Genomic DNA, 20450 nt, shown 5'->3' on the forward strand with positions numbered 1-20450 from the left:
GGAGGAGGAGGAAGAGGAGGAGGAGGGGGAAGAGGAGGAGGAGGAGGAAGAGGAGGAGGAGGGGGAAGAGGAGGAGGAATAGAGGCAAGCCATGAGCATGTGGAGAGGGAGGAAGGGAATGGGGGAAGGGGCAAGAGGACAGAGGGGTAGCAAGAAGGCACGAGAGAGAGTGGAAGGGGCAAGCAGCCCCTTTTATATTGAGTCAGGCATACCTGGCTGTTGCCAGGTAATGGGTAGAGCATACCTGACTGTTGCCAGGTAACTGTGGGGCGGAGCTAAGAGATATAGGAAGCATATTCCAACACTTAGCTCATTGGGATGCACCTGGAATGATACCATTCCTATCAAAGGTGGGTGCGGTGCGCCTCCTACAGGGTCCCTCTTCCTGGTTCAGCCAGGCCTGGACTGTTTGAGGAAGAACAATCTGTTTCTACCAAGTGTCTCCGGCAAAGCACTCGTCCACATGCCTGGACACTGTGTGACCTCCAACAAGTCATTGTCCATGCCCACTCTGCCCTTCCTGGTTGGAAGTGGACTACGAGCCATAACACAGCAGCTACTGCCTTGTGTCCCAGTGCTGGAAAGGTGCAGTCCAGGCAGGGAGTTACTACTTAAAGACAATCCACGAGTGGAGACAGGAACAGGACATGCTGGGATTTATAAAAAACTGTTTATTGCTGCAACTTCCACCAGAAGCTGTCAAGGAGCCCACTGCAATGAGGGGCCGGGCCGGGCAGCCAGTGGATGGGCTGAATGCCAGTCTCAGGAGCCAAACAGCCTGCTGCTGGCTCCACCCACTCAGCACTAGGCTGTCACACTGGTTAGAACCCAACCGGGAGATAGGATCCTCCCAGAGGTCAGTCCACCTTCCCAAGTTCCATGTCCTGGATGACAAAGAGTGCTACCCATACCCCTCCGAAACAAGACCTGCCCTGGCCCCTCATATTTCTGAAGACCCTGGGTGTCATACAGCCCTGCAGCAAGCCAGAGCTGCAGCCCCAACAAGGCACCAGCTCCTCTCTGTTCCACAGGCTGTCCCAAGATTCCAGCCCCAAGGGTACCTTCAGCCTGCCCTCTAGGATTGCAGAGCAGGTGAGGCAACCTAAGGGAACTGTGGAGTCCAATCTGAGTTGTCCTTGGTCCTGATGGGTCTGACAAGGCCACCGAAGCTGCAGCCCTTACGAGCTCTCCTGGAAGATTCGGTGCAGGCTCTGGGCCAGGACGTCTGTTTCCTCAAAGCCTTCACAACTTTGCTGCCAGCTCTCCGGCACCTGTTCCATCCCATAGTAAGCTCCAGCAATGGCCCCAGCCATGGTGGCTATGGTGTCTGTGTCCCCACCAAGTGAGATGGAGTAGATGAGAGTCCTCTGGAGACTGTTGAAGGTGGAGGGGATCTCGGGGTGAGGCTCCATGCAGCGCAGGAAGCAGTAGATGGCGGTGGGCACAGATTCAAAGGCGGCAATGCCATTCCCTGTGGGAAAGCCAGGGCACAGGAACTTGACCTTGCTTCCTGCCAAGAGCTGGCACTCCCGGCTTTGTGCAGGGCCATGCCTGAGACCCCAGGCTCTATTGTGAGACTACCTGGGACCCACCAAGCCTGCTGGTGGCCAGGCAAGGGTCCCACTTAGTCCTGCACTCAGCTTTGATCCTTGCTCTCTCTCTCCAAGGGCTGTTGAAAGGCGGGTCACTGTGAAGGACTCCACACAGTGCCCAGGGCACAGGTACCAGGCAAATTTACATCCATAACCACACTAGAGGACAAACTGGCTGCCAGCTGCCTTTTCTGGGGATACTGATTGTCAAGGCTGCAGGCACCATGTTCAAAGCCCAGCCAGGGGCCCTACAAAGAGGAGCTTTACTGTCCCAGGAGCCTTCTCTGCTCCAAGGTCAGCAGGGGTCCACTCACCTAGCTCGGACACCACTTCCTCTCGGCTCACCACGTCCTGGTCCAGCAGTTCTCCGACCTTCTTCAGCCTGCTGGAGTACGGACGCTCCTCCATACCCAACCTGGGGTTTGGGAAGCAATTTCAAAAAGGTCAGAGTGAGCAGGCAGACACAGGCAGGGGGATCGAACTCGGAAGAGGAACTGGGGACATCAGGTCCCATCCAGGCACATGTGCCTAAACAGTGTTGGGAGGGAGAAGTGGTCTGTTGTCTGAGGCTCTGAGGCAAAGGGGCCTCTTCTAACCACTCCATAAAGTTCCCAGTGAAGAGCGGAGGGTTTGGCTTTGAGGCAATGCCACCCACCCACCCCTGCCCTGTGCGCACTCTGACTTGCCTCGGACCTCGCTCCAGCCTATACTCACTCCTTGGCGTCCAAGACTGACTGGGCATCACCTTCCAGCTCCTCCATGTGGTCCAGAAGCTGCTCGAGGAAGTGCTCACTGGATGATACACCCTGCAGAGCGAGGTGCACAGCCAGGGCCTGCAAGATGGCACCGTTATAGCCCAGGGAAGAGGCATGGGTCAGCTGGGCCGAGAGCCGGGCAAACTACGGAGAGGAGGAGTCACTGTCACATCTCTACAGGCAGAGTTGGGAGGGGGGACTCTGTGACCAGCCTGTACCTTCTGTACGTCCTGGACACTGCTATAGGCCAGCGAGATGCCTGCTACCCGCATGGCGCCCCCATTGCCATAGGAACCCTTCCCGTTGAACTGGGCCCGGGCAGGCTCATAGACATCACGGCACTTGGGATTCAGAAGTTTCTTGAAGACAGTGATGACTCCGGCCCCATACCCTCTGTCAGGGTCCTTCTTGTATTCCTGGGCAAACCTGGTGAAGAGAAGGGAGGCGGATGAGAGTTTCAAACGTGCCTCTCGGGGCTAGAAGAAAAGGCTGGGCTGGGTTGGAAGGTGCTAGGTGCCTAGGGAGCCTGTACCAACAGTGTTGTCAAATGTTTAGCCTGGGGAGCAGATGTGAGCCAAGGAAAGGGTCCTGCTGAGGGAAAGGGTGCTGAGTACATACAGGTCCTGCTCCTCTCTTGAGGCCTGTCTGCTCTCACGCCAGGGTTACATCCCTCACCTGTGAGCCATGTCCACCTCATCGAAGGCCTCCTTGGCCAGCAGGGACTGCACCAGGGCCCTGGTCATGGCAGTGTCATCTGTGTAGTACAGTGTCTCTGCAAGGAAGAAGGTGGAGGGGTGAGAGGGTGAGAGCCACCCACAGGGCTGCGGTGGGTGGAATGAATGCTTGTTCCTCTTGGTGGTCCAGCAGCTGACCTCTACGATGACCTCATTGTGACCTCTTATCCCTTCCTCCTGCAAGCCAGGAAGTGTTCAGACCTCAGCCTTGGAACGTTAGCAACTGTTTCTTACAAGGCAGGCATGTATATACTGTATACACTATAGTGTAGTACACAGTAGCTATCTTTAGACAGATCAGAAGAGGACAACAGATCTCATCAGGGATGGTTGGGAGCCACCATGTGGTTGCTGGGATTTGAACCTGGAATCAGGACCTTTGGAAGAGCAGCCAGTGCTCTTAACCTCAGAGCCATCTCTCCAGCCCTGATTTCTGAAGGGAAACTTTCCACTCCCTTCCTCCCTCCTCAGCATCTTAGCCTGCTTGGACTATATACATTTCCCACCTCCAGTGTGGCTTTACGCAGTGCCACAAATTCTTTTTTTTTTTTTTTGGTTTTTCAAGACAGGGTTTCTCTGTGTAGCCCTGGCTGTCCTGGAACTCACTCTGTTTTTGTTTTTTTTTTTTTTTTTTTTTTTTTGTTTTTTTTTTGTTTTTTGTTTTTTCGAGGCAGGGTTTCTCTGTATAGCCCTGGCTGTCCTGGAACTCACTTTGTAGACCAGGCTGGCCTCGAACTCAGAAATCCACCTGCCTCTGCCTCCCAAGTGCTGGGATTAAAGGCGTGCGCCACCACGCCCGGTGGAACTCACTCTGTAGACCAGGCTGGCCTCGAACTCAGAAATCCATCTGCCTCTGCCTCCCAAGTGCTGGGATTAAAGGTGTGCACCACCAAGCCACAAATTCTTAAGTAGGACACTGCCTTCTTTTCAATTCATTCGATCTGTACACAAGTCTCTTCCAGCTTGCTCCCCTCCTTTTCCATCTTCCATCTCACGGCTCCCCTGCCCAAGGCTCAGGACCAATCAATCCTAGCACTTGGCTCAAGCCCTTCCAGCTAGGTCTGCTCCTCACCCCCACCCACCTCATCTCCATCTCCCCTAGCAGTGGGTATTCTGGAATCCCCCCCTCCTTTCGGTTTGTATTTGGATGGGTATGTCTGCCTTCATGCTTATCTGTATACCACATGCATGTCTGGTGCCCAGATGGTTGTGAGCTGCTGGGAATTGAATCCGGGTGCTCTGGAAGAGCAGACAGTGCTCTTAAATGCTGAATTATCTCTGCAGCCCCCTTTGTTTTTGAGACAGAGAGGGTGTCACTGTCAGTAGTTCTATCTCACCCAGGGCTGTGTAGACCAGGCTGACCTCAAACTTGCTGAGATATTCCCACCTCTTTCTTGTAAGTGCTGGGGGCGGGGGTGGTGGTGGTGGTTCGGGGTCACATGTGTGTGACACCACACTGATATTCTTAGTACTTTTTTTTTTTAACCCCCCGAGACAGGGTTTCTCTGTATAGTCTTGGCTGACCTGGAATTCACTCTGTAGACCAGGCTGGCCTTGAACTCAGAAATGCACCTGCCGCTGCCTCTCAAGTGCTGGGATTAAAGGAGTGCGCCTGGCCCTATTCTGGTACTTCTAACATGCCACACTCAAAGAGGCTACTAACCTGCTAGCATAGGACCTTTGCTTCACTGAGAGAAGACAGTTACAGAGAATGGACTCTTCTAATGAGTGCCTCCTGGATCCTTCAGATAGTTAGTCCACTCCCTCCTTGTTGTTCAAACTCCATTTCCCCTCTTTCCAGGTGGCCCCTGTGTCCCACGTTCATAGCTGTAAACATATTCCTAGTCTCTGCCAGCCTGGTCATAGGTAAAGGTCACCCTCGCTCACTGGGGTCAGGTGTTGCTCTTTGCCCTTCTCTCTATATGCTCAGCACACGTCTGTGGGTGAGGGGGCACTGTGTGTCCTCCCTTCCTTTTGCTCTGTGCCCTGGTCTTCCTGAGGGAGCCGTTCTTCTTTAGTCCTAGCTGAAGGACTGACCTCCTGCCTAGTTAGATGGCGACTTGAAGGCATCCATCTCTTATTGCCAGTCCCTTATTTAGGACTGGGCTCCAGACTCAAGTTGCAATGTTCGTAGAGTTGGAGCAAAAGGAGAATCTCTCTCTCTCTCTCTTTTTTTTTTAAAGATTTATTTGTTATATGTAAGTACACTGTAGCTGTTGTCTTCAGACACCCCAAAAAGGGCATCAGATCTCATTACAGATGGTTGTGAGCCACCATGTGGTTGCTGAGATTTAAACTCAGGACCTCTAGAAGAGCAGTCAGTGCTCTTAACTGCAGAGCCATCTCTCCAGCCCCAAGGAGAACCTCTTCTGCAGTGCTACTGGGACCATACTGTAGGAAAAGGAGACTGCCAAAGTGAGCTACCCCCAAAAGGGAAACTCAAGGCCAAGAGGAACCAAGCAAGCTAGTTAGGAGTTGGGCTGAACTCCTGGACTTAGCACTGCTGGAGGCCAGAACTTCCTTTGGACTCTCTTTGTCAGTTCTTTTCACTCAGACCCTCTTAAAATGTGTTTCCTGCAGTCACAGGGTCCCAACTACCACTCAACCTAAAACACACCTTTTTTTTTTTTTTTCCATCTTACCAAACCATAATGAAATAAAAATTGTCTTATCTCTGCTTCCTTTAACACCCGTTTTGCATGTTCTCGACCAGCTCGACATGGTTTTCTGGGTCCAGACTACCCTGACTTTTCTGTAACACACCAGTGTCTCAGTCTTGAAATTCTTTCCTCTGGTTTTGTTACCATCCTTCCTACTTCTCGGCACACCCCGTCCTTCCTCGCTCCTTCCCCTACCTCTAAATGCCTCTTAACTCGTGGAGTCCCCTGGGGTTCTGACGACGGCCCCCTTCTACTATGTTACATGCTCTTCTGCTGACATCTGACCTGGAATCTGAGGACAAGCTGCCTTTGCAAGCGAAAGGAAGGGACATGTCTTAACAGGCTAGGGACAGCCCTCGCCGACGCCCACATCGGGCCAGCAGCTTGAGAAAGCTGGCCACGACGGAACTGGCCACGCGGGATCTGGCTCTAGCCAAGGTTTTAGGCGATGCCTGCGCCCTGAATGTGGTCATGGCTGGAGACCTACAACCACGGAGAGCTGGAGAAAACCGATCCGGTCCAGGGGCCTTCAGCCTCGTGACTTCGCGGGAGCTCGCCGCAGGAGCCTCCAACTCGGCTGCCTCGTCCGCGCGCGCGCGCCCCCGAGTCTCGGTCCCCTCGCCCCGGGGTGGGGACCCGATCGGTGGTGCCCCGCCCACCTGTCCGCGCGCTGCCCGGCGTGCCCGGGTCCGGCTCCAGGCTCTCGACGTGACTCAGGACTGATGCCAGGCTGACGGTATCGTGTGCCTCGTAGACAGCGCCCACGCAATCTCCCAGCAGCGCGCCCGCCAGGCAGCCTCGGAAGCGCGAGAGGGAGCGGGCCGCACCTGCCCCGCAGCCGCCCGCCGCCGTCATCGCTGCCGCTGCTGCCGCCGCCGCCGCCATCCGCGCGCGGACTAGTCGCCACTTCCGGCACCGATGCTGCCGCCTCCTTGGTCGTCTCTCCCCGCGGCCCCACAGCGCCTCCTTGTGGCCCGGAGTCTCAACCTACGTCCTACCCCACAGCGCCACCCAGCGGCTGGGAGTCTCAGAGCCCCGCAAGTACTCGTATGCTTCGCTTTGGCGCTCCCTACCTTCCCATTTGTAAAGGGCACCACAAATGCGGCCGACAGCTCCCTAAAGTCCCGAGGAGGACCCTTTGAAAAGCACCTGAACAAGAATGTTGCCCACTCAAAGCCACTGCTGCCCCCGTATTCCTTCTGGAGTCGCTTTGGACTCGACCCCTATGAAGTCTAGGCGACTCCATCCCTCAAGTGGACTGTCTCACTCGGTCAGCCACCCTCATGGGGTAGCAGAAAAGAGCCTGGCTTGAGAACTCCATTTTTATTATTTTACTGTCCCCTCACTACTCCCCCCTCCCACCAATCTTGTGTCTTCCCTCAGCGGCCAAAGCCTAGGTTAGCTCCAGCTGGCAGATTTTGAGTGGACTCAGTGTGCGGTTTGTCGTGCGCGTGAAGGTGTCCACCTGGGGCACAAATTTCTCAGCTGGCACCGTCAGCTTGCGTCGGGTGTCCATACACTTGGTGTCCAAGAGCAGGGTGTTGGTCTTGCACGCAATATCAGCCTGTATCCGGGCCAGGTGCTTGAACAGGGCATCCAAAGCATCCCTGTAACGGAAGGCATCGGGCGCTCAGAGCCCTACATCAGGCTACAGGGGCCAGGACATCTCACCAGCATAAAGCCCAGAGGGACCAACAGGCAGTATGGCCCCATGGTTGAGCAGTGCCCCCCACAATTCCTGCCCACTCTCTAAACCTACTGTGTTTGGGCCAGCTTCTGCTTCATGGTATTGATGGTTGCCTCCAACTGGTGGACTTCATCAATGAGGCCATACTGTGTCTGGAGGCAGAGGGGCAGGATGGGGTTTTCAGTTCAGCCGCGAGACCCTTCAGCTGGCCACATAGCTGCCTTGGACCAGAATGCTTGTTCCACAAGAAACGTGTGCAGAGGGGTAATACTGAGGTCTCCTTAGCAGACATGGGTGGTCCCCACCGAGGCCCCTTGTACCTGGTCCCGGCAGAGCTCCACATTGGGCCGGTAGGTTCTGGACTCCAGCCGGGTATGTGCAAGCTTCAAGTTCATCATCTTTCTACGCAGGTCCTCCTCCAGGCGCCGAATGTCTCCCTGCAGCTCGGCTATCTCTTCTAAGGTCTGTGGCAGACATTACTGTTCTCCACCGGCAAGACTCACACTAGAGCTCCCAACTGGAGCTTCAGGGCAGGGTTCCTTATGCCCTGCCTCACAGCAGGGAGGGAAAGGCAGGGCGGTAGGGTTGGGGTAGGGTTAGGGAGTGGTGGTGACACTCACATTTTTCTCTTGCCACTTGAGCTCACTGTAAAAACTCTCCATTTCCCGAAGCCGCTTCCTGAAGGTGAATTCTGTCGCAACCCTCTGAGCGTCCAGTTCATTGTTGGTCTGCATGAGGAAGGTGAGCCAGGCCAGAAGAGGGTGTCATGGCCTTGGGAGACTGCTGTTTGAAGTCAGGGGAAGGGATAACATGTGGCCAGTGTGGAAAGAAAGACAGAGGTGAGTTAGTCACCTGAGCAATAGCTAGGGCAATGGCTTCCCTCAACTCTATGGCGGCTTTCATTTCGGCCTCTGCCCGGTTCTTGTTGAATCGAGTAAATTCATCCCACTCCTGCAGTGTGGTGGAGCTGTGGAGGCAAGGAAACAATGGGGGTCACTGGGACACACGAGGAAACAATGGGGGTCACTGGGACACACAAGGAAACAATGGAGGTCACAGGGACACACAAGGCACACAGCAAGGACTGACTGAAACACTGTTCTTACTCTTTGGGGACGCGTGTGGGGTTGACTTTCAGAGAGATGTTTGGGGAGGTGAGGTTGAGAGAGAGGCAGCCCCTGTCGATCTCCAGTGTCTCCATTTTGTCCCGGTGGTCAGAGTTGAGTTGCTGCCGAATTTCCTGTAGGAGACTGGGGAAGGAGAAGGCACTGGAGCCATGGCCCCCAGGGACTAGGACGCGAGCCTCACTGGACTGCAGGGATACTGAAGGTTTGTGGTATGTGCGTGTGTTCGCATGCTTGTGTGTGTGTGAGATGATGCATGTGCTGCTGCCTCTAAGACAGAACAGCCTTATGAGTGTCCCTCAGAGTGTACCTCAGTCACAGGTATGTGACTTCACATGCACGCATGAACATTTACAATAAGGGGGCCAAGAGCAATGGTGGAACTTTCAGCCGTGGAACAAAGGCTACCTAGGTTCCTGACAATGAGTAGGCCTTGGAAAGCAAGTCCTCCTGCCAGAAGGCTGTGAGGGACAGAAAGTATCATCCAGCAAGTCCCATGACGTCACCGGGTGCATGTGCCTGCTGCCCCCGCCTCACCAGAGGTGCTGGAAGGCCTGGCTAATCTTCTCCTGTAGGATCTTCTTGGTGGCTTCAATGACTTCCACCTCTTTCAGCAGCTCTTCCTCCACAGGGTCCCTCACCACATCAATGTCTCGCCGGCTCTCTCGCAGAGTCAGGCACTCGATGGCCACATCCAGAGGCAGGTTCTTGGCCTGTAGGTTATGCTCCGCCGATTCTTTGGCCTAGAAAGGGAGAGCACGGGGATTGGTGGGGCCATGCTCCGGGAGAGCGCGCCCATCCTCACCTCAGCAGAGGGAATGGTGTCTAGATCTGGAAATGGGGTAGGAGGGGTAGGCCTTGCCATCAGAGCCTGCGGATGCCCAGCCCTGGCTCCCTGCCTGTGTCAAGCTATCGATCTCAGCATCTAAATCTGTCAGACACTTGTCCAGCATCTCCTTCCACCGGTTGACAGTGTCGATCCTCTCAGCCAGGCGGGTCCTATTGTCATGTTCATCCCATACAATCTGGAAGAGACAGAACCAAATAAAATGGATGTCTGTGGTTAAGGGCTCTTCCATGGCCCATGGACCTTAGCGGGCCCACAAACCTGATTGTTGGTCTCGTTGCGAAGGATCCGGGCCTCCTGGCGTATTTGGTGGGAAGCATCTCGCTGCCGCTCTGCATTGGTGGACAACAGGTAGCTGTTGGTGCGCCAGTCGGAGAGCCGGTAGCGTTCGCTGGGCTTGAAACTTAGTGTAGCCATGGCTAAGGAGCCGAAGGTCTGAACCCCTTAGGCCTGTTCCAGATCGCCACCTGCAGAAGAATAGAAAACCCGCCTTTTCTGGACCCCCTCTCCCCAAGCCTTGGCCTCTTGGCTCTAAGCCCTTTCCCGCAGAGTCTGCTGGGAAGGTTTCCAACTCAGCCCCCCTCCAACTCACCTCCTGTGAGGTATTAGCAATCAAGCTGTATTTCCTCAGTGGTCTGTCTTCAGGCACAAAGCCCTGGAGCCTGCAGATGCAAGGATGCACGTAAAGGAAAGGATAAAGTGTGTGTGTGTGTGTGACTACTGAAGGGATGGCAGGGAACATACCCCTTAATCCAGTTTCCACCCCTACTTCCAACAATCACTCTTTCTCAGGCTGTGGGCCAGGCCCACGGGGGATCCGGGAGAAGAAACCTTGTTTCCTTTCCAGGGTGGACTGGGCGCCACACCCAGGCTTTAACCAGCTATCTGGGTAGGGAGGGAGGCCGGGTCCCTTGCCCCGCCTGGTATGGAGGAGGGCTGGCCGCCTGGTAGGAGGAGCTGGAGTCAGAATTTAGTGTCCAGCAGTATCCTTCCCGCGCACAGGCTCCGACTTTGGGGTTTCAGTCAATACCCGGGCCTGAAAACTGGGTTAGGAGGTCCGCCCCGGCTGCTCCGCTCGCTGCATCCCCTCACCTGGCTTCCCCTCTCGCCCTCAGTGCCCAGGTCTGAGAACTCCTGTTGTTTGCGGCTCTGGTTGCCGAGCAACCGCCCCCTCCTCGCGTGGTCACCTGCGCCCCTGCGCTGTCACCTGGGCCTCAGCTTAGCCAGGCAACCGTGCAGCTGCGGATCTAGGAACTGAACATTTTAGTTTTGATCAACAGTTTACACTGACAAGATTTTAAAAGTCTGGCTAGTTCATAGGAACAGTAAAGGCTTCGTTCTCAGGCTCGCTTTCTTTCCGGGGTCTCCTTCCAGAAATAGGTGGTGTAACAAAAAAATATATCTTGGACACACATCTAAAACATATATATATCAAACGAATATATATGTTTTATATATAAAACATATATGTCAGGCTTGCCGAGCCTGACACATCACCTCAGCAAAAGCTGAGCGTCCTGGTTAGTGCACAATTGTAATCCCAGCAGGGACCGGCAGGCAGCGTGTGTTATTCCTTCCAATGTAAAGAAGTGTAAAAATAGAGGTGTATGGACTTGGCAGGCAAGTGGAGGGTGGGGCTGCCTTCTAAGAAGTGGGAGGTGCTTGCTTGTAGGGGGAATCCATCCTGCTCGCTAGTTTCTAAGACCAAGAAAAGTAGAACAGATTTAAAAAACAAACAACAACAACCCCCCAGATTTCCCCACTATGTAACCCAGGCTGGCCTCAACCCAAACCCTCCTTCCTCCGCCTTCTGGGTGCTGGGATTACAGGTGTGAGCTACCACAGGCTCTTTTGTAGACTCTGATATACAGCTCATAAATGGGACACAAACAGGAGTTGTTTGTTTGTTTATAGACAATTTGTGTAGCTCTGACTGTCCTGGAACTCACTCTATAGACCAGGCTGGCCTCAAACTCAACAGAGATCCACCTGCCTCTGTCTCACAAGTGCTGGGATTAAAAAACCTGCGCCATCACCACCCAGCTGTGAATAGGAGAGTTGTTTTTTTTTTTTTTTAATGATTTTTTAAAAAGGTTTACTTATTTATTTTATGTGAGTACACTGTAGCTGTCTGAACCTACTACAGAGTTTGTGATGGATGATGGGGCTTTTTTTTTTTTTTTTCTCGAGACAGGGTTTCTCTGTGTAGCCCTGGCTGTCCTGGAACTCACTTTGTAGACCAGGCTGGCCTCGAACTCAGAAATCCACCTGCCTCTGCCTCCCGAGTGCTGGGATTAAAGGTGTGCGCCACCACTGCCCAGTGTGTTAAGTCTTTCAAAGGAGATCACAAGGCACAGGGGCCAGGAAGAGCCCGGCCTGAGATCACAGCAATGTGTGCTTCACAGGAGGACTACCTGACTCCAAGAAACAAAACCATCACACAAAATAAATTTCCTATCCCACATCAGTACAGACACCTACTGAGGAGATCCCACCGTAAAGCCACGCTGACGTTTGTTGTCCCTGGATGAGCATTCGGCACAGCTCTTCCTTTTATGCTGGTCTCCTTTCCTTTCAGATGATAAATGCCATCTGGTGTGAAATCCCCTTCCAGCAGAAAAGTGGGAGAATTTTGCAACTAAAGGAATTCACAAGACCTCAGGGCTTCCATTAGACTGTACCATAACAAATAAAGAGCTGGCTGCTGAATGGGCAAGCATGTGCCAGGAACTCGCCAACGTTGGAAAATCTTCAGCGGCGTGTTCACACACCACACAGGAGCCGAGCTCACTGAAAGTGATGACCATCACAGAAAGGATACGATACCAGTTGCCTGGCGTTGCTAACACAAAGTGACAGAACAGGATATCACTCCTTCTAACATTCATACATACTATGTATGTGTGCCTGTAAAGGCGAGGCAATTCTTTGCTACGGAGATACACTAATCCCTCTCACTCCTTTCTTCCTGGCTAACCCATCAGTTGACTGAACTCTGGCAACAGTTTCTTCCCTTGGGCAGGATGTGTGGGAACCCCAGGAGCTGTGAAAAGCAGGGCTACCTCACCATTCATTCATGGGTTTTTGCTGAAGCCACCCCAGCGCCATCATGTGCGTTTATTTATTTCTGTCATAAAGTGTTTCCAAATAAGCAAGTTAAGGCTGGGCACATAGCTCAGTAGTGGAACACATGCTCTGATTTTATGAAGCCCTAGGTTCTGCCCCTAATGTCCCCCCAAATTAATTAACCAATTAATTTAAAGATCCATCATTTCCTCCAGCAATCAATTTGTCTATCTATGGCGGATTTCTGAGTTCGAGGCCAGCTTGGTCTACAGAGTGAGTTCCAGGACAACAGCTAGAGATATACAGAGAAACCCTGTCTCGAAAAACCAACAAAACAAAACAAAACAAAACAAAACAAACAAACAAAAAAAAACCTTGACATTACAGTGTGAAATGTGGGCAGAATTTAGCACAGAGTAGAGGATAGCACATTCCTAAGGACTGAGCATGCTCAGGCTGTGCAAGCAATGCACACCAGCTGAAGGGACAATGACTGTGCCCGTCTAGAAAGGCTTTATCGTACTGCTGACAGCTCCAGAGCACACAGCTCTTCCCAGGGGATTTTGCTCTGTCTAGGTGTTAATGGACAGGCCAGTTTAGCATTGACTCTTGAGGATGGAGCAGTGGAGGGTGTGCCTTTGTTCTTTAGCAGAACTCCTGCTGGACAGTGATCTTACAGGATTTAGAGTTCCTGAAGCCAGATGGTTATCCATTAATGCCCTTTCAGGGTTTTTTTGGGGGTGGGGGGAGACACAGTTTAGGATGTTCTCCCTTGCTAGCACCAGAGATTTGACTCAGACCCTGTTCTTCAGCCCAGTGGGTCTGCAGCTCCTGGCTGTGGTTTTACCGACCCTGACTGTCCGGGAGCTTTCTGGATTATGCAGGATCCTAGAGACAGACCACAAAAACAGGAAATCTGAAACCTGAAAAGCAAACCATGCAGAACAGCCACACATATAAAATTTGGGTGGGCTGGTGAGATGGCTCAGTGGGTAAGAGCACCCGACTGCTCTTCCGAAGGTCCAGAGTTCAAATCCCAGCAACCACATGGTGGCTCACAACCATCCGTAACGAGATCTGGCGCCCTCTTCTGGAGTGTCTGAAGACAGCTACAGTGTACTTACATATAATAAATAAATAAATCTTTAAAAAAAAAAATAAAAAAATAAAATAAAATTTGGGTACTTCTTTATTTTGATTGATAGTTCTGGGTTATATAAGCCTCCCCCCCCCCCACACACTACACATATTCCTTCCCCTGATGCATCTGGTTTTAATTTTATGTATGCCTAATTTTGCATACTAATTAGGGACTTTTCTTCGAGGACACAGTTTGTTTTACTGCCTATTTACCTACAACCAGTCTAGGCTGGATGAGCCAGCTTAATCCTTATCCTCATATGTTTAGGAATATTTTTGAATAAGGCTGTCCATTGAAAGGTCATTGGTGTTTGTTAGAGACAGAGAAACTCATTCCATTTTGGGGGTGGAGTGGGTCTTGTGCACAACTTGATGCAGGTGTGGTCCTAGGTTGTCAAGTGCATTGTTGGGGGGGGGGCGTGTGTACAGCTGTGGCTCAAACCAAGTGGAATCCCAGGTAGCTAGGATATTCCCTACGCCTGTCTGCCTATCACCATGCCTGCTTTATGCAGGGTGAGGGGTCACCCAGATCTTTTTTTTTTTTTTTTCCTGAGACAGGGTTTCTCTGTGTAGCCCTGGCTGTCCTGGAACTCACTTTGTAGACCAGGCTGGCCTCGAACTCAGAAATCCGCCTGCCTCTGCCTCCAGAGTGCTGGGATTAAAGGTGTGCACCACCACGCCCGGCTGTCACCCAGATCTTTATGCAGGTTCTCAGCCTGAGAATGCAGAGACTTTTTTTTTTTTTTTTTGGTTTTCAAGACAAGGTTTCTCTGGGTAGCCTAGAATCCACTCTGCAGATCAGGCTGGCCATGGACTCACAGGAGATCTGTCTGTCTCTGCCTGGGATTAAAGGATTATGCTACTACCTTCCGGGGAGAATGCATAATTTTTAAAGTGATTGATATTTAATCAAAAGAAATGGGACCAAGGGATGCAATCCTGTGCTTACTTAGATATACATGAAGCTCTTTACAGTACTTTAGTAATCGTTCAGCTGATGTACTCTGATAGAAAAGTCATGTCTCAATGAGTGTCGCCCATAGCTAGCCACTGACCACAGCTGTGTTAATGTCTGTAGAGGACGTTGTGCGTTGCTTACACAGCCTGGGTGGAGAGGTCAGTTGTACCACTGTTTCCTAAGCTCTTTCTTCAGAGTGGTGCTGCCTAGAGGCAGACAGAGTGTTCCTCAGCTTTACATCTCTTCCCTGTGGCACACTCTACTCTGTATCTTGACGGCAACGGGTATTATGAAAACATTGTTTTTATTTTCGAAGATTATTTCTATTTTTTGTGTGTCTCTCTGTGTGTTTGGACACGTGAATGTAGGGGCACGAGGAATACAGAAGAGGATGTTAGAGCCCCTGGAGCTGGAGTTACAGGTACTCGTAAGCCACCTGATATGGGAGCTGAGGACCAAACTTGGTTTCTCTGAAAGAGCAGTAAGCGCTCTGAACTGCTGAGCCACCTCCCCAGCCTGCTTGGGATTTCTTTTCTTTTTCTTTTCTTTTTTTTCTTTTTTTTTTTTTTAAACCAAGTCAAAATCTTTATTATCACTTACATACGTCATAAAAAGGAGATATAAAGAATGGATTAGAGTTGTAAAAATAAATGACTAGTTTGTATACTCAGTTTACAGGTGGTTATGGGGGGGTCCCACATCCAGCACTTCAGCCTGGTCAAGTGGCTCTGCGCAGACACACCACTGGACATACTTCTTGAAGCTCTCAGGGAAGCACAGACAGATCTTCCAGTAGGAGGTGTGTCTGTGCTCAGCACTTGGAGGAGCTGGTGTGTGAACAGGACCCCTGGATATTGCAGGAGCACCTAGAATCTGTGCTAAGAAGAGGTGTGGCTGGATATTAAAAATTGAGTGTTAACTACCCTCTGGAAAAGTATCTCCGACAATGACAAGGTGTAAATGTTAAGACTGCCCTCCATTCTTGTGTTTGTCCCTTGCAGATGATCAGAGTTCCCTTCTATTCTGAACAACTTACTAACTTGCTTCCCGAATTATAGCCAAGATTTAATCTGAGGTTTGCTGGTAAGCTTGACTTTGCTTGTTGGAGACTGGTATCTTAAGAGGGTTGTGATTTTGAAATGTTTTTCTACTCTCATTAGATTTGTCTGATACTGACTAGCCCTGAGGTTGCCGTCAGGTGACAGACGCACTTTAGGTTATTTGGAGTTTTGTTTGAGAGTGTCAGTAGCTGGGGGCTGGAGACATGGCTCAGTAGGTAAAAGTACTGCTCTTCAAGAGAACTGGGCTTCAGTTCCCAGCACTCACATGGTAGTTCACCACTGTCTGTAATTCCAATTCCAGGGGACCTGACATTCCTCACACAGGCAGAAACACGAATGCAAATAGAAATAAATAAATCATTTTAAAATGGACAAAAAAGTATCAGTGATGTAGGGGACAGGGACAGGGACAGGAGGTACATTCCTGTCACCCACAGTAGCCAGAATTCCCAAATCTTTCAGGAACCTTGACTCAAGTCAAACGGTCATTGTAGCTTCAACTTAGAAAAGAGAGTTGGAATTCTCCAGTATGAACATGAGCTGAGGTTTATTAGAAGATCTCCTTATAGATTTTAAACATGAGAATTGAGAGCTCAGAGAGAAAGACATGCCCCAGAGCATTCATGTGGGCTTCTTTGATGAGGAACACTGCTATCTTTACAGGTCATAGATAGGGGCTGGGTGGGTTTGAAGCTATTGTCTGGGGGCACCCAATAGGATTAGAATTGATAATGTTAAAAAAGTCTAGCTCATAGGATGCAGAATGGTGAATTATCTTTATTGTAAATGAAGTCATGCTCATTAAAAAGAGTTATTTATTATTATAATTGTTGTTGTTGTCTTGTGTTTGTTGGTCCATTTATGCCATGGTGCCCACATAGAGGTCAGAGGACAAGCATCAGGAGTCAGTTCTCTAGTTCCATCCTGAGTTCTGATGACTGAGCTTAGGTCAGGCTGTCAGGCTTGTTTGGCCAGTCTTCTACTGACTGAGCCATCTGGCAGGGCACTATAAACAAAGTCAACAGTCTTGTTTGAGATTTCCAGAAGTGTCTGGGGAAAGGAATGAGGCCTTCTCTATCCAAAGTCATATACATTCAGGTCTTGAGGCTGGAGTTGCCACTATTTTTTGCATAAAGGGCTGTTGTGTTAGCAATGGTCACAGTAAATGTGCTGGAATTCTCTCCCTCCCTCCTTCTCTCCCTTTTTCCAGACAGGGTTTCTTTGTATAACCTTGGCTGTCCTAGAATTAGCTCTGTAGACCAGGCTGGCCTTGAACTCAAGAGATCCACCTGCCTCTGCCTCCCAAGTGCTGAGATTAAAGGCATGTGCTACCACTGCCTGATAGAATTCTTGACTCCCAGTTAGTCAGACTCCTGACTAAAGGGCTTTTCCTCCCTGTTACCCCATCATTTTCTCTGTTTTTCAGTCTGTCTTGGGTTGTTTGTTAAGGGTTTGTAATTATTCAAAAGTATAATATATTTTTGATAGGTCTATTTTTATAAGGGTTTTCTTGTATGTATTTGTATGTTCCACATGCATGCTCGGTGCCCACAGAGGCCAGAAGAGGGAGTCATATCCTGCAGAGCTGGAGTTATAGAAGCTTATGAGCTGCCACGTGGACCAAACTGTTTAAAACCAACTTCTAGCTCAACTTCACACATAAGGTTTTGAAATAATTTTTTAGGGTAGGATAAACTAAAGTAGAAAACTTAATACCAAGCTAGAAATACTGAAGACAAGCACTTTTGATTAAAAACTTTATTAGCTTTCTGCTTCTCATAATCCCACATCATCTTTAAGGAGTTAACATGACAGATCAGAGCCTGGTCCCCAGTACACAGTGAGAGAATTCAGCATTTGGTGACTCTGACACGTGATCACATAAACCACCCCCAGGAGAGCCCCCGTTCCTCTTCTTAAACATGACCGACAAGTATTAGTCTGTGTCTTTTCTGATCCCATGTAACTTACAGATCAGACCTCCACTGTCTTACCCGGTGTTAGCATGAAGCCAAATATGTAAAAAGGCAGCAGCTAGACAAACATTATGAAATGCTGCAGTCTAAATACTATAGTAAACTATTCTTTCTTATGAAAAGCCAACGGAGACTAGGAGGCGAGCTCAGGCATTTGACAGAGCTACTGCAGGAAGGGACGGTGAGGAAGGGGTCAGAGCCCCATGTTGTTCTCTGGTGTCAGTAGGAATATTTGGCAAGAGCTGGGAGTAGAAGAGGGTGGGAAAGGTTACTCTGAATTTATGCAATATTTCAGTTTTAAAACATTCTGTTAACTTTGAAATAGAAGTTCACATCTGTAATACAAATAGGCACACATGGTCAAGGTGATTAAAAGGTAAATTTAAAAGGCTACCCATGTAGACGATGTTTTGCAGGTGTCACCCCCCCCCCATCTTATAATTTACAGTTCACTCCTCAGAAAGGTCCCTTTAAGAATGTTAGTTCTTCACCCATTACTCAGGGTTTAAAAGCAGCAGCAATTGTCTGAAGCAGGAGCAGTTAGCAACGCTTTGTGTAGAAGGGAATCTTGAGGGAGGGGTAGGGGTGCAACGGAATGGTCAGACTGCCATGTTAGTCTTCCCAACTTGAAAGAAACAACATATTATTCTGTTTATTTAAACTTAATCCATAGAGTGTTATAAAGTATTTATATATACATACATACATACAAACAGCACTGTTTTCCACAGCCTACAAATGCACCCACATATTAATTCACAAAATGATACTTAGAGGATACAGTAATACTTTTATGGGTCCATAACGGAGAGAGACATTAAAGCTACACATTACAGTAAAAACCATTTAACAGTGCTCTGATATATCAGTGTTAGCTATTGCACTGCACACGGTGCCGTTTTTTGGAGACAAGGTTTTGCTCCATGGCCGCGACTGGCCTGGATGATCCTCCCATCCTTCTGCCTTCCAAGGGCTGGGATTACTGATGTAGTCACCACACTTAGCTTTTTCTCATTTTTAAGCATAAAGTTCCTCAACTTCTCACCTTGTATTTCTAATTGTTCTATTCAACTAACAACAGATGTCATATTTGTTAGCAAGAAGTTGGAAAGGCCCAAATGCTTGAAAGAACGAGAGGTCACTATTAGTAGAGATAAGAATAAACATTGAATTCATCCATACCCTGTATACTTAACATACATTCATTTTTCTTTAAAAACAAACCCAAAAGCAACAAACTCATCTGTTGCAAAAAGGAATTGTTTATACCTGTGGTGACATGCCTTTCCTAGAACCCGGAGTCCTACCTTACAGGAAAATGGTTTTTCTATTGAAATGTAAGGGCCCTGCCTGCACTCCGTAGGATACATGGGCCATACATCAATATCACCTGCGGCCGGCCAGTCTCTCTGACTTTTGAGAGAGGGTCTCACTAAGTAGCCTTGGCCTCAAACTTGTGTTCTGCCTGCTGCAGTCTCCTGCGAGCTGGGACTAGAGGTGTCCGGCTTATGCTCTAGCTTTTATAGATAAATGATGATGGGAGTTTTTAAGGTGAAGCCAAGTGACAAGTGAAATCAGGACACTTTGCTCTTAGAACCCACCCACCTCTCCAAGGGAAACGGACCAAGTATCTGCCAAGGAGCACTGGGGAAGGCCTGGCAGAACAGCAGCTGAGGTGGACAGGAAACACAGGCACCTGGAGACAAGGGGGCAATAAACTCTGGGAGCCTGATGGCCTCCCCAATAACTCAAAGTGCAGCTGCGACTACTTTAGCACCACCGAAAGGAATTTAGTTTTGAAAACTTATGTTTTTGCCAGCGGTTAGTACAAAGAAAAAAGTGTGCCCACTCGCTGACCTCTGGGGAAAGAGCTAGGACACACCACATCACGATGCCTCCATGTCTCTCATGCTTGTCTCATAAAGAGACCAACAGGAAAGGAGCCCTCAGACCCTCTCTACCACTCTGAACTTCTGAATAGCTTTTTCTCTGGGGAAGTCAAAGGTTATTCACAAACTGATTCTCAAGGGGACTTGGTGAGGTAGGTGAGGGCAGGTGCCACCACTCCAGGGAGACAGGCAGAGAGGGGAAAGAAAATGCCAGAGGTCACAGAACAGATGAGTGTCAGAGCCAGTGTGAGTGACAGGCAAGTCTCTGGCATATGCTCTGTCTGCTGACCTTTCTACTCTCAAAGGCTTAATCATTTCTTAATAGCCCCCTTTTAGTGAGACCTTTTAACAGTCACATTGGTTACAGCTCACACCTGACTAGAGATGGGTTGAATTTTTAATTTTTCTAGAGACAGGGTCTTATATTGCCCAGGCAGGCTGATCAGAAACTCAAATGTATGACCCCATGCCTGGTATAAATTTATGTTATTTTACTTATGTGCATATGTTCCCACTGTGGCCAGGAGGGGGCATCAGACCCCCCCTGGGGTGGGGGGAGGTTGGAATTCCAGGCATTTTGAGCTGTCAGTGTGGGTGCTGGGAACTGAATTCTGGTTCTGACAGCACAGTAAGTGCTCTTAACAGTTGAGCAGCTCTCTCTAGGCCCTAAAAAATGTACTTTTTGTATAGCATTTTTTACACACCAATAAATCAAATGTGACAAATATATCTATATAATAACTTTAAGTAAATAAATATGTAAGAGGAATGAATAGTTTAAGAAAGCAAGAAATGTAAATTAGAAGGAATTGTCTAATATTGATCCATTCAACCTATTTAAAAAATATATACTTAAGAAGCCATGTACTGGCCGGGCGTGGTGGCGCACGCCTTTAATCCCAGCACTCGGGAGGCAGAGGCAGGCGGATTTCTGAGTTCAAGGCCAGCCTGGTCTACAAAG

General features: G+C 49.7%; 2 protein-coding genes across 4 annotated transcripts; both read right to left on the reverse strand.

The window, feature by feature from the left end:
• Positions 1–651: 651 nt before the first annotated feature.
• Positions 652–6653, reverse strand: Adprhl2 (ADP-ribosylhydrolase like 2). Its single transcript, XM_021160007.1, has 6 exons — positions 6401–6653; positions 3023–3119; positions 2566–2773; positions 2307–2491; positions 1907–2007; positions 652–1471 (listed from the first exon to the last, which is right to left on the reverse strand). Exons 1-6 carry the CDS (start codon positions 6624–6626, stop codon positions 1179–1181), a joined length of 1110 nt encoding a protein of 369 aa, XP_021015666.1. The 5' UTR covers positions 6627–6653; the 3' UTR covers positions 652–1178.
• A 396-nt stretch (positions 6654–7049) lies between these two features.
• Tekt2 (tektin 2) lies at positions 7050–10536 on the reverse strand. Of its 3 annotated transcripts, none has more exons than XM_021160682.1 (11): positions 10492–10536; positions 9992–10061; positions 9661–9866; positions 9452–9577; positions 9090–9295; positions 8535–8678; positions 8281–8395; positions 8049–8156; positions 7749–7892; positions 7501–7580; positions 7050–7348 (listed from the first exon to the last, which is right to left on the reverse strand). In XM_021160682.1, exons 3-11 carry the CDS (start codon positions 9814–9816, stop codon positions 7135–7137), a joined length of 1293 nt encoding a protein of 430 aa, XP_021016341.1. In that variant the 5' UTR covers positions 9817–9866; positions 9992–10061; positions 10492–10536; the 3' UTR covers positions 7050–7134. The 3 variants fall into 3 exon arrangements, with proteins under 3 accessions (XP_021016341.1, XP_021016343.1, XP_021016342.1); XM_021160684.2 differs by having other exon boundaries at positions 10430–10493; XM_021160683.2 differs by lacking the exon at positions 10492–10536 and adding an exon at positions 10144–10277.
• Between the last annotated feature and the right edge of the window lie 9914 nt (positions 10537–20450).

This window comes from Mus caroli, chromosome 4, assembly GCF_900094665.2.
Source record: "Mus caroli chromosome 4, CAROLI_EIJ_v1.1, whole genome shotgun sequence".
In the NCBI taxonomy this organism is placed as follows: domain Eukaryota; kingdom Metazoa; phylum Chordata; class Mammalia; order Rodentia; family Muridae; genus Mus; species Mus caroli.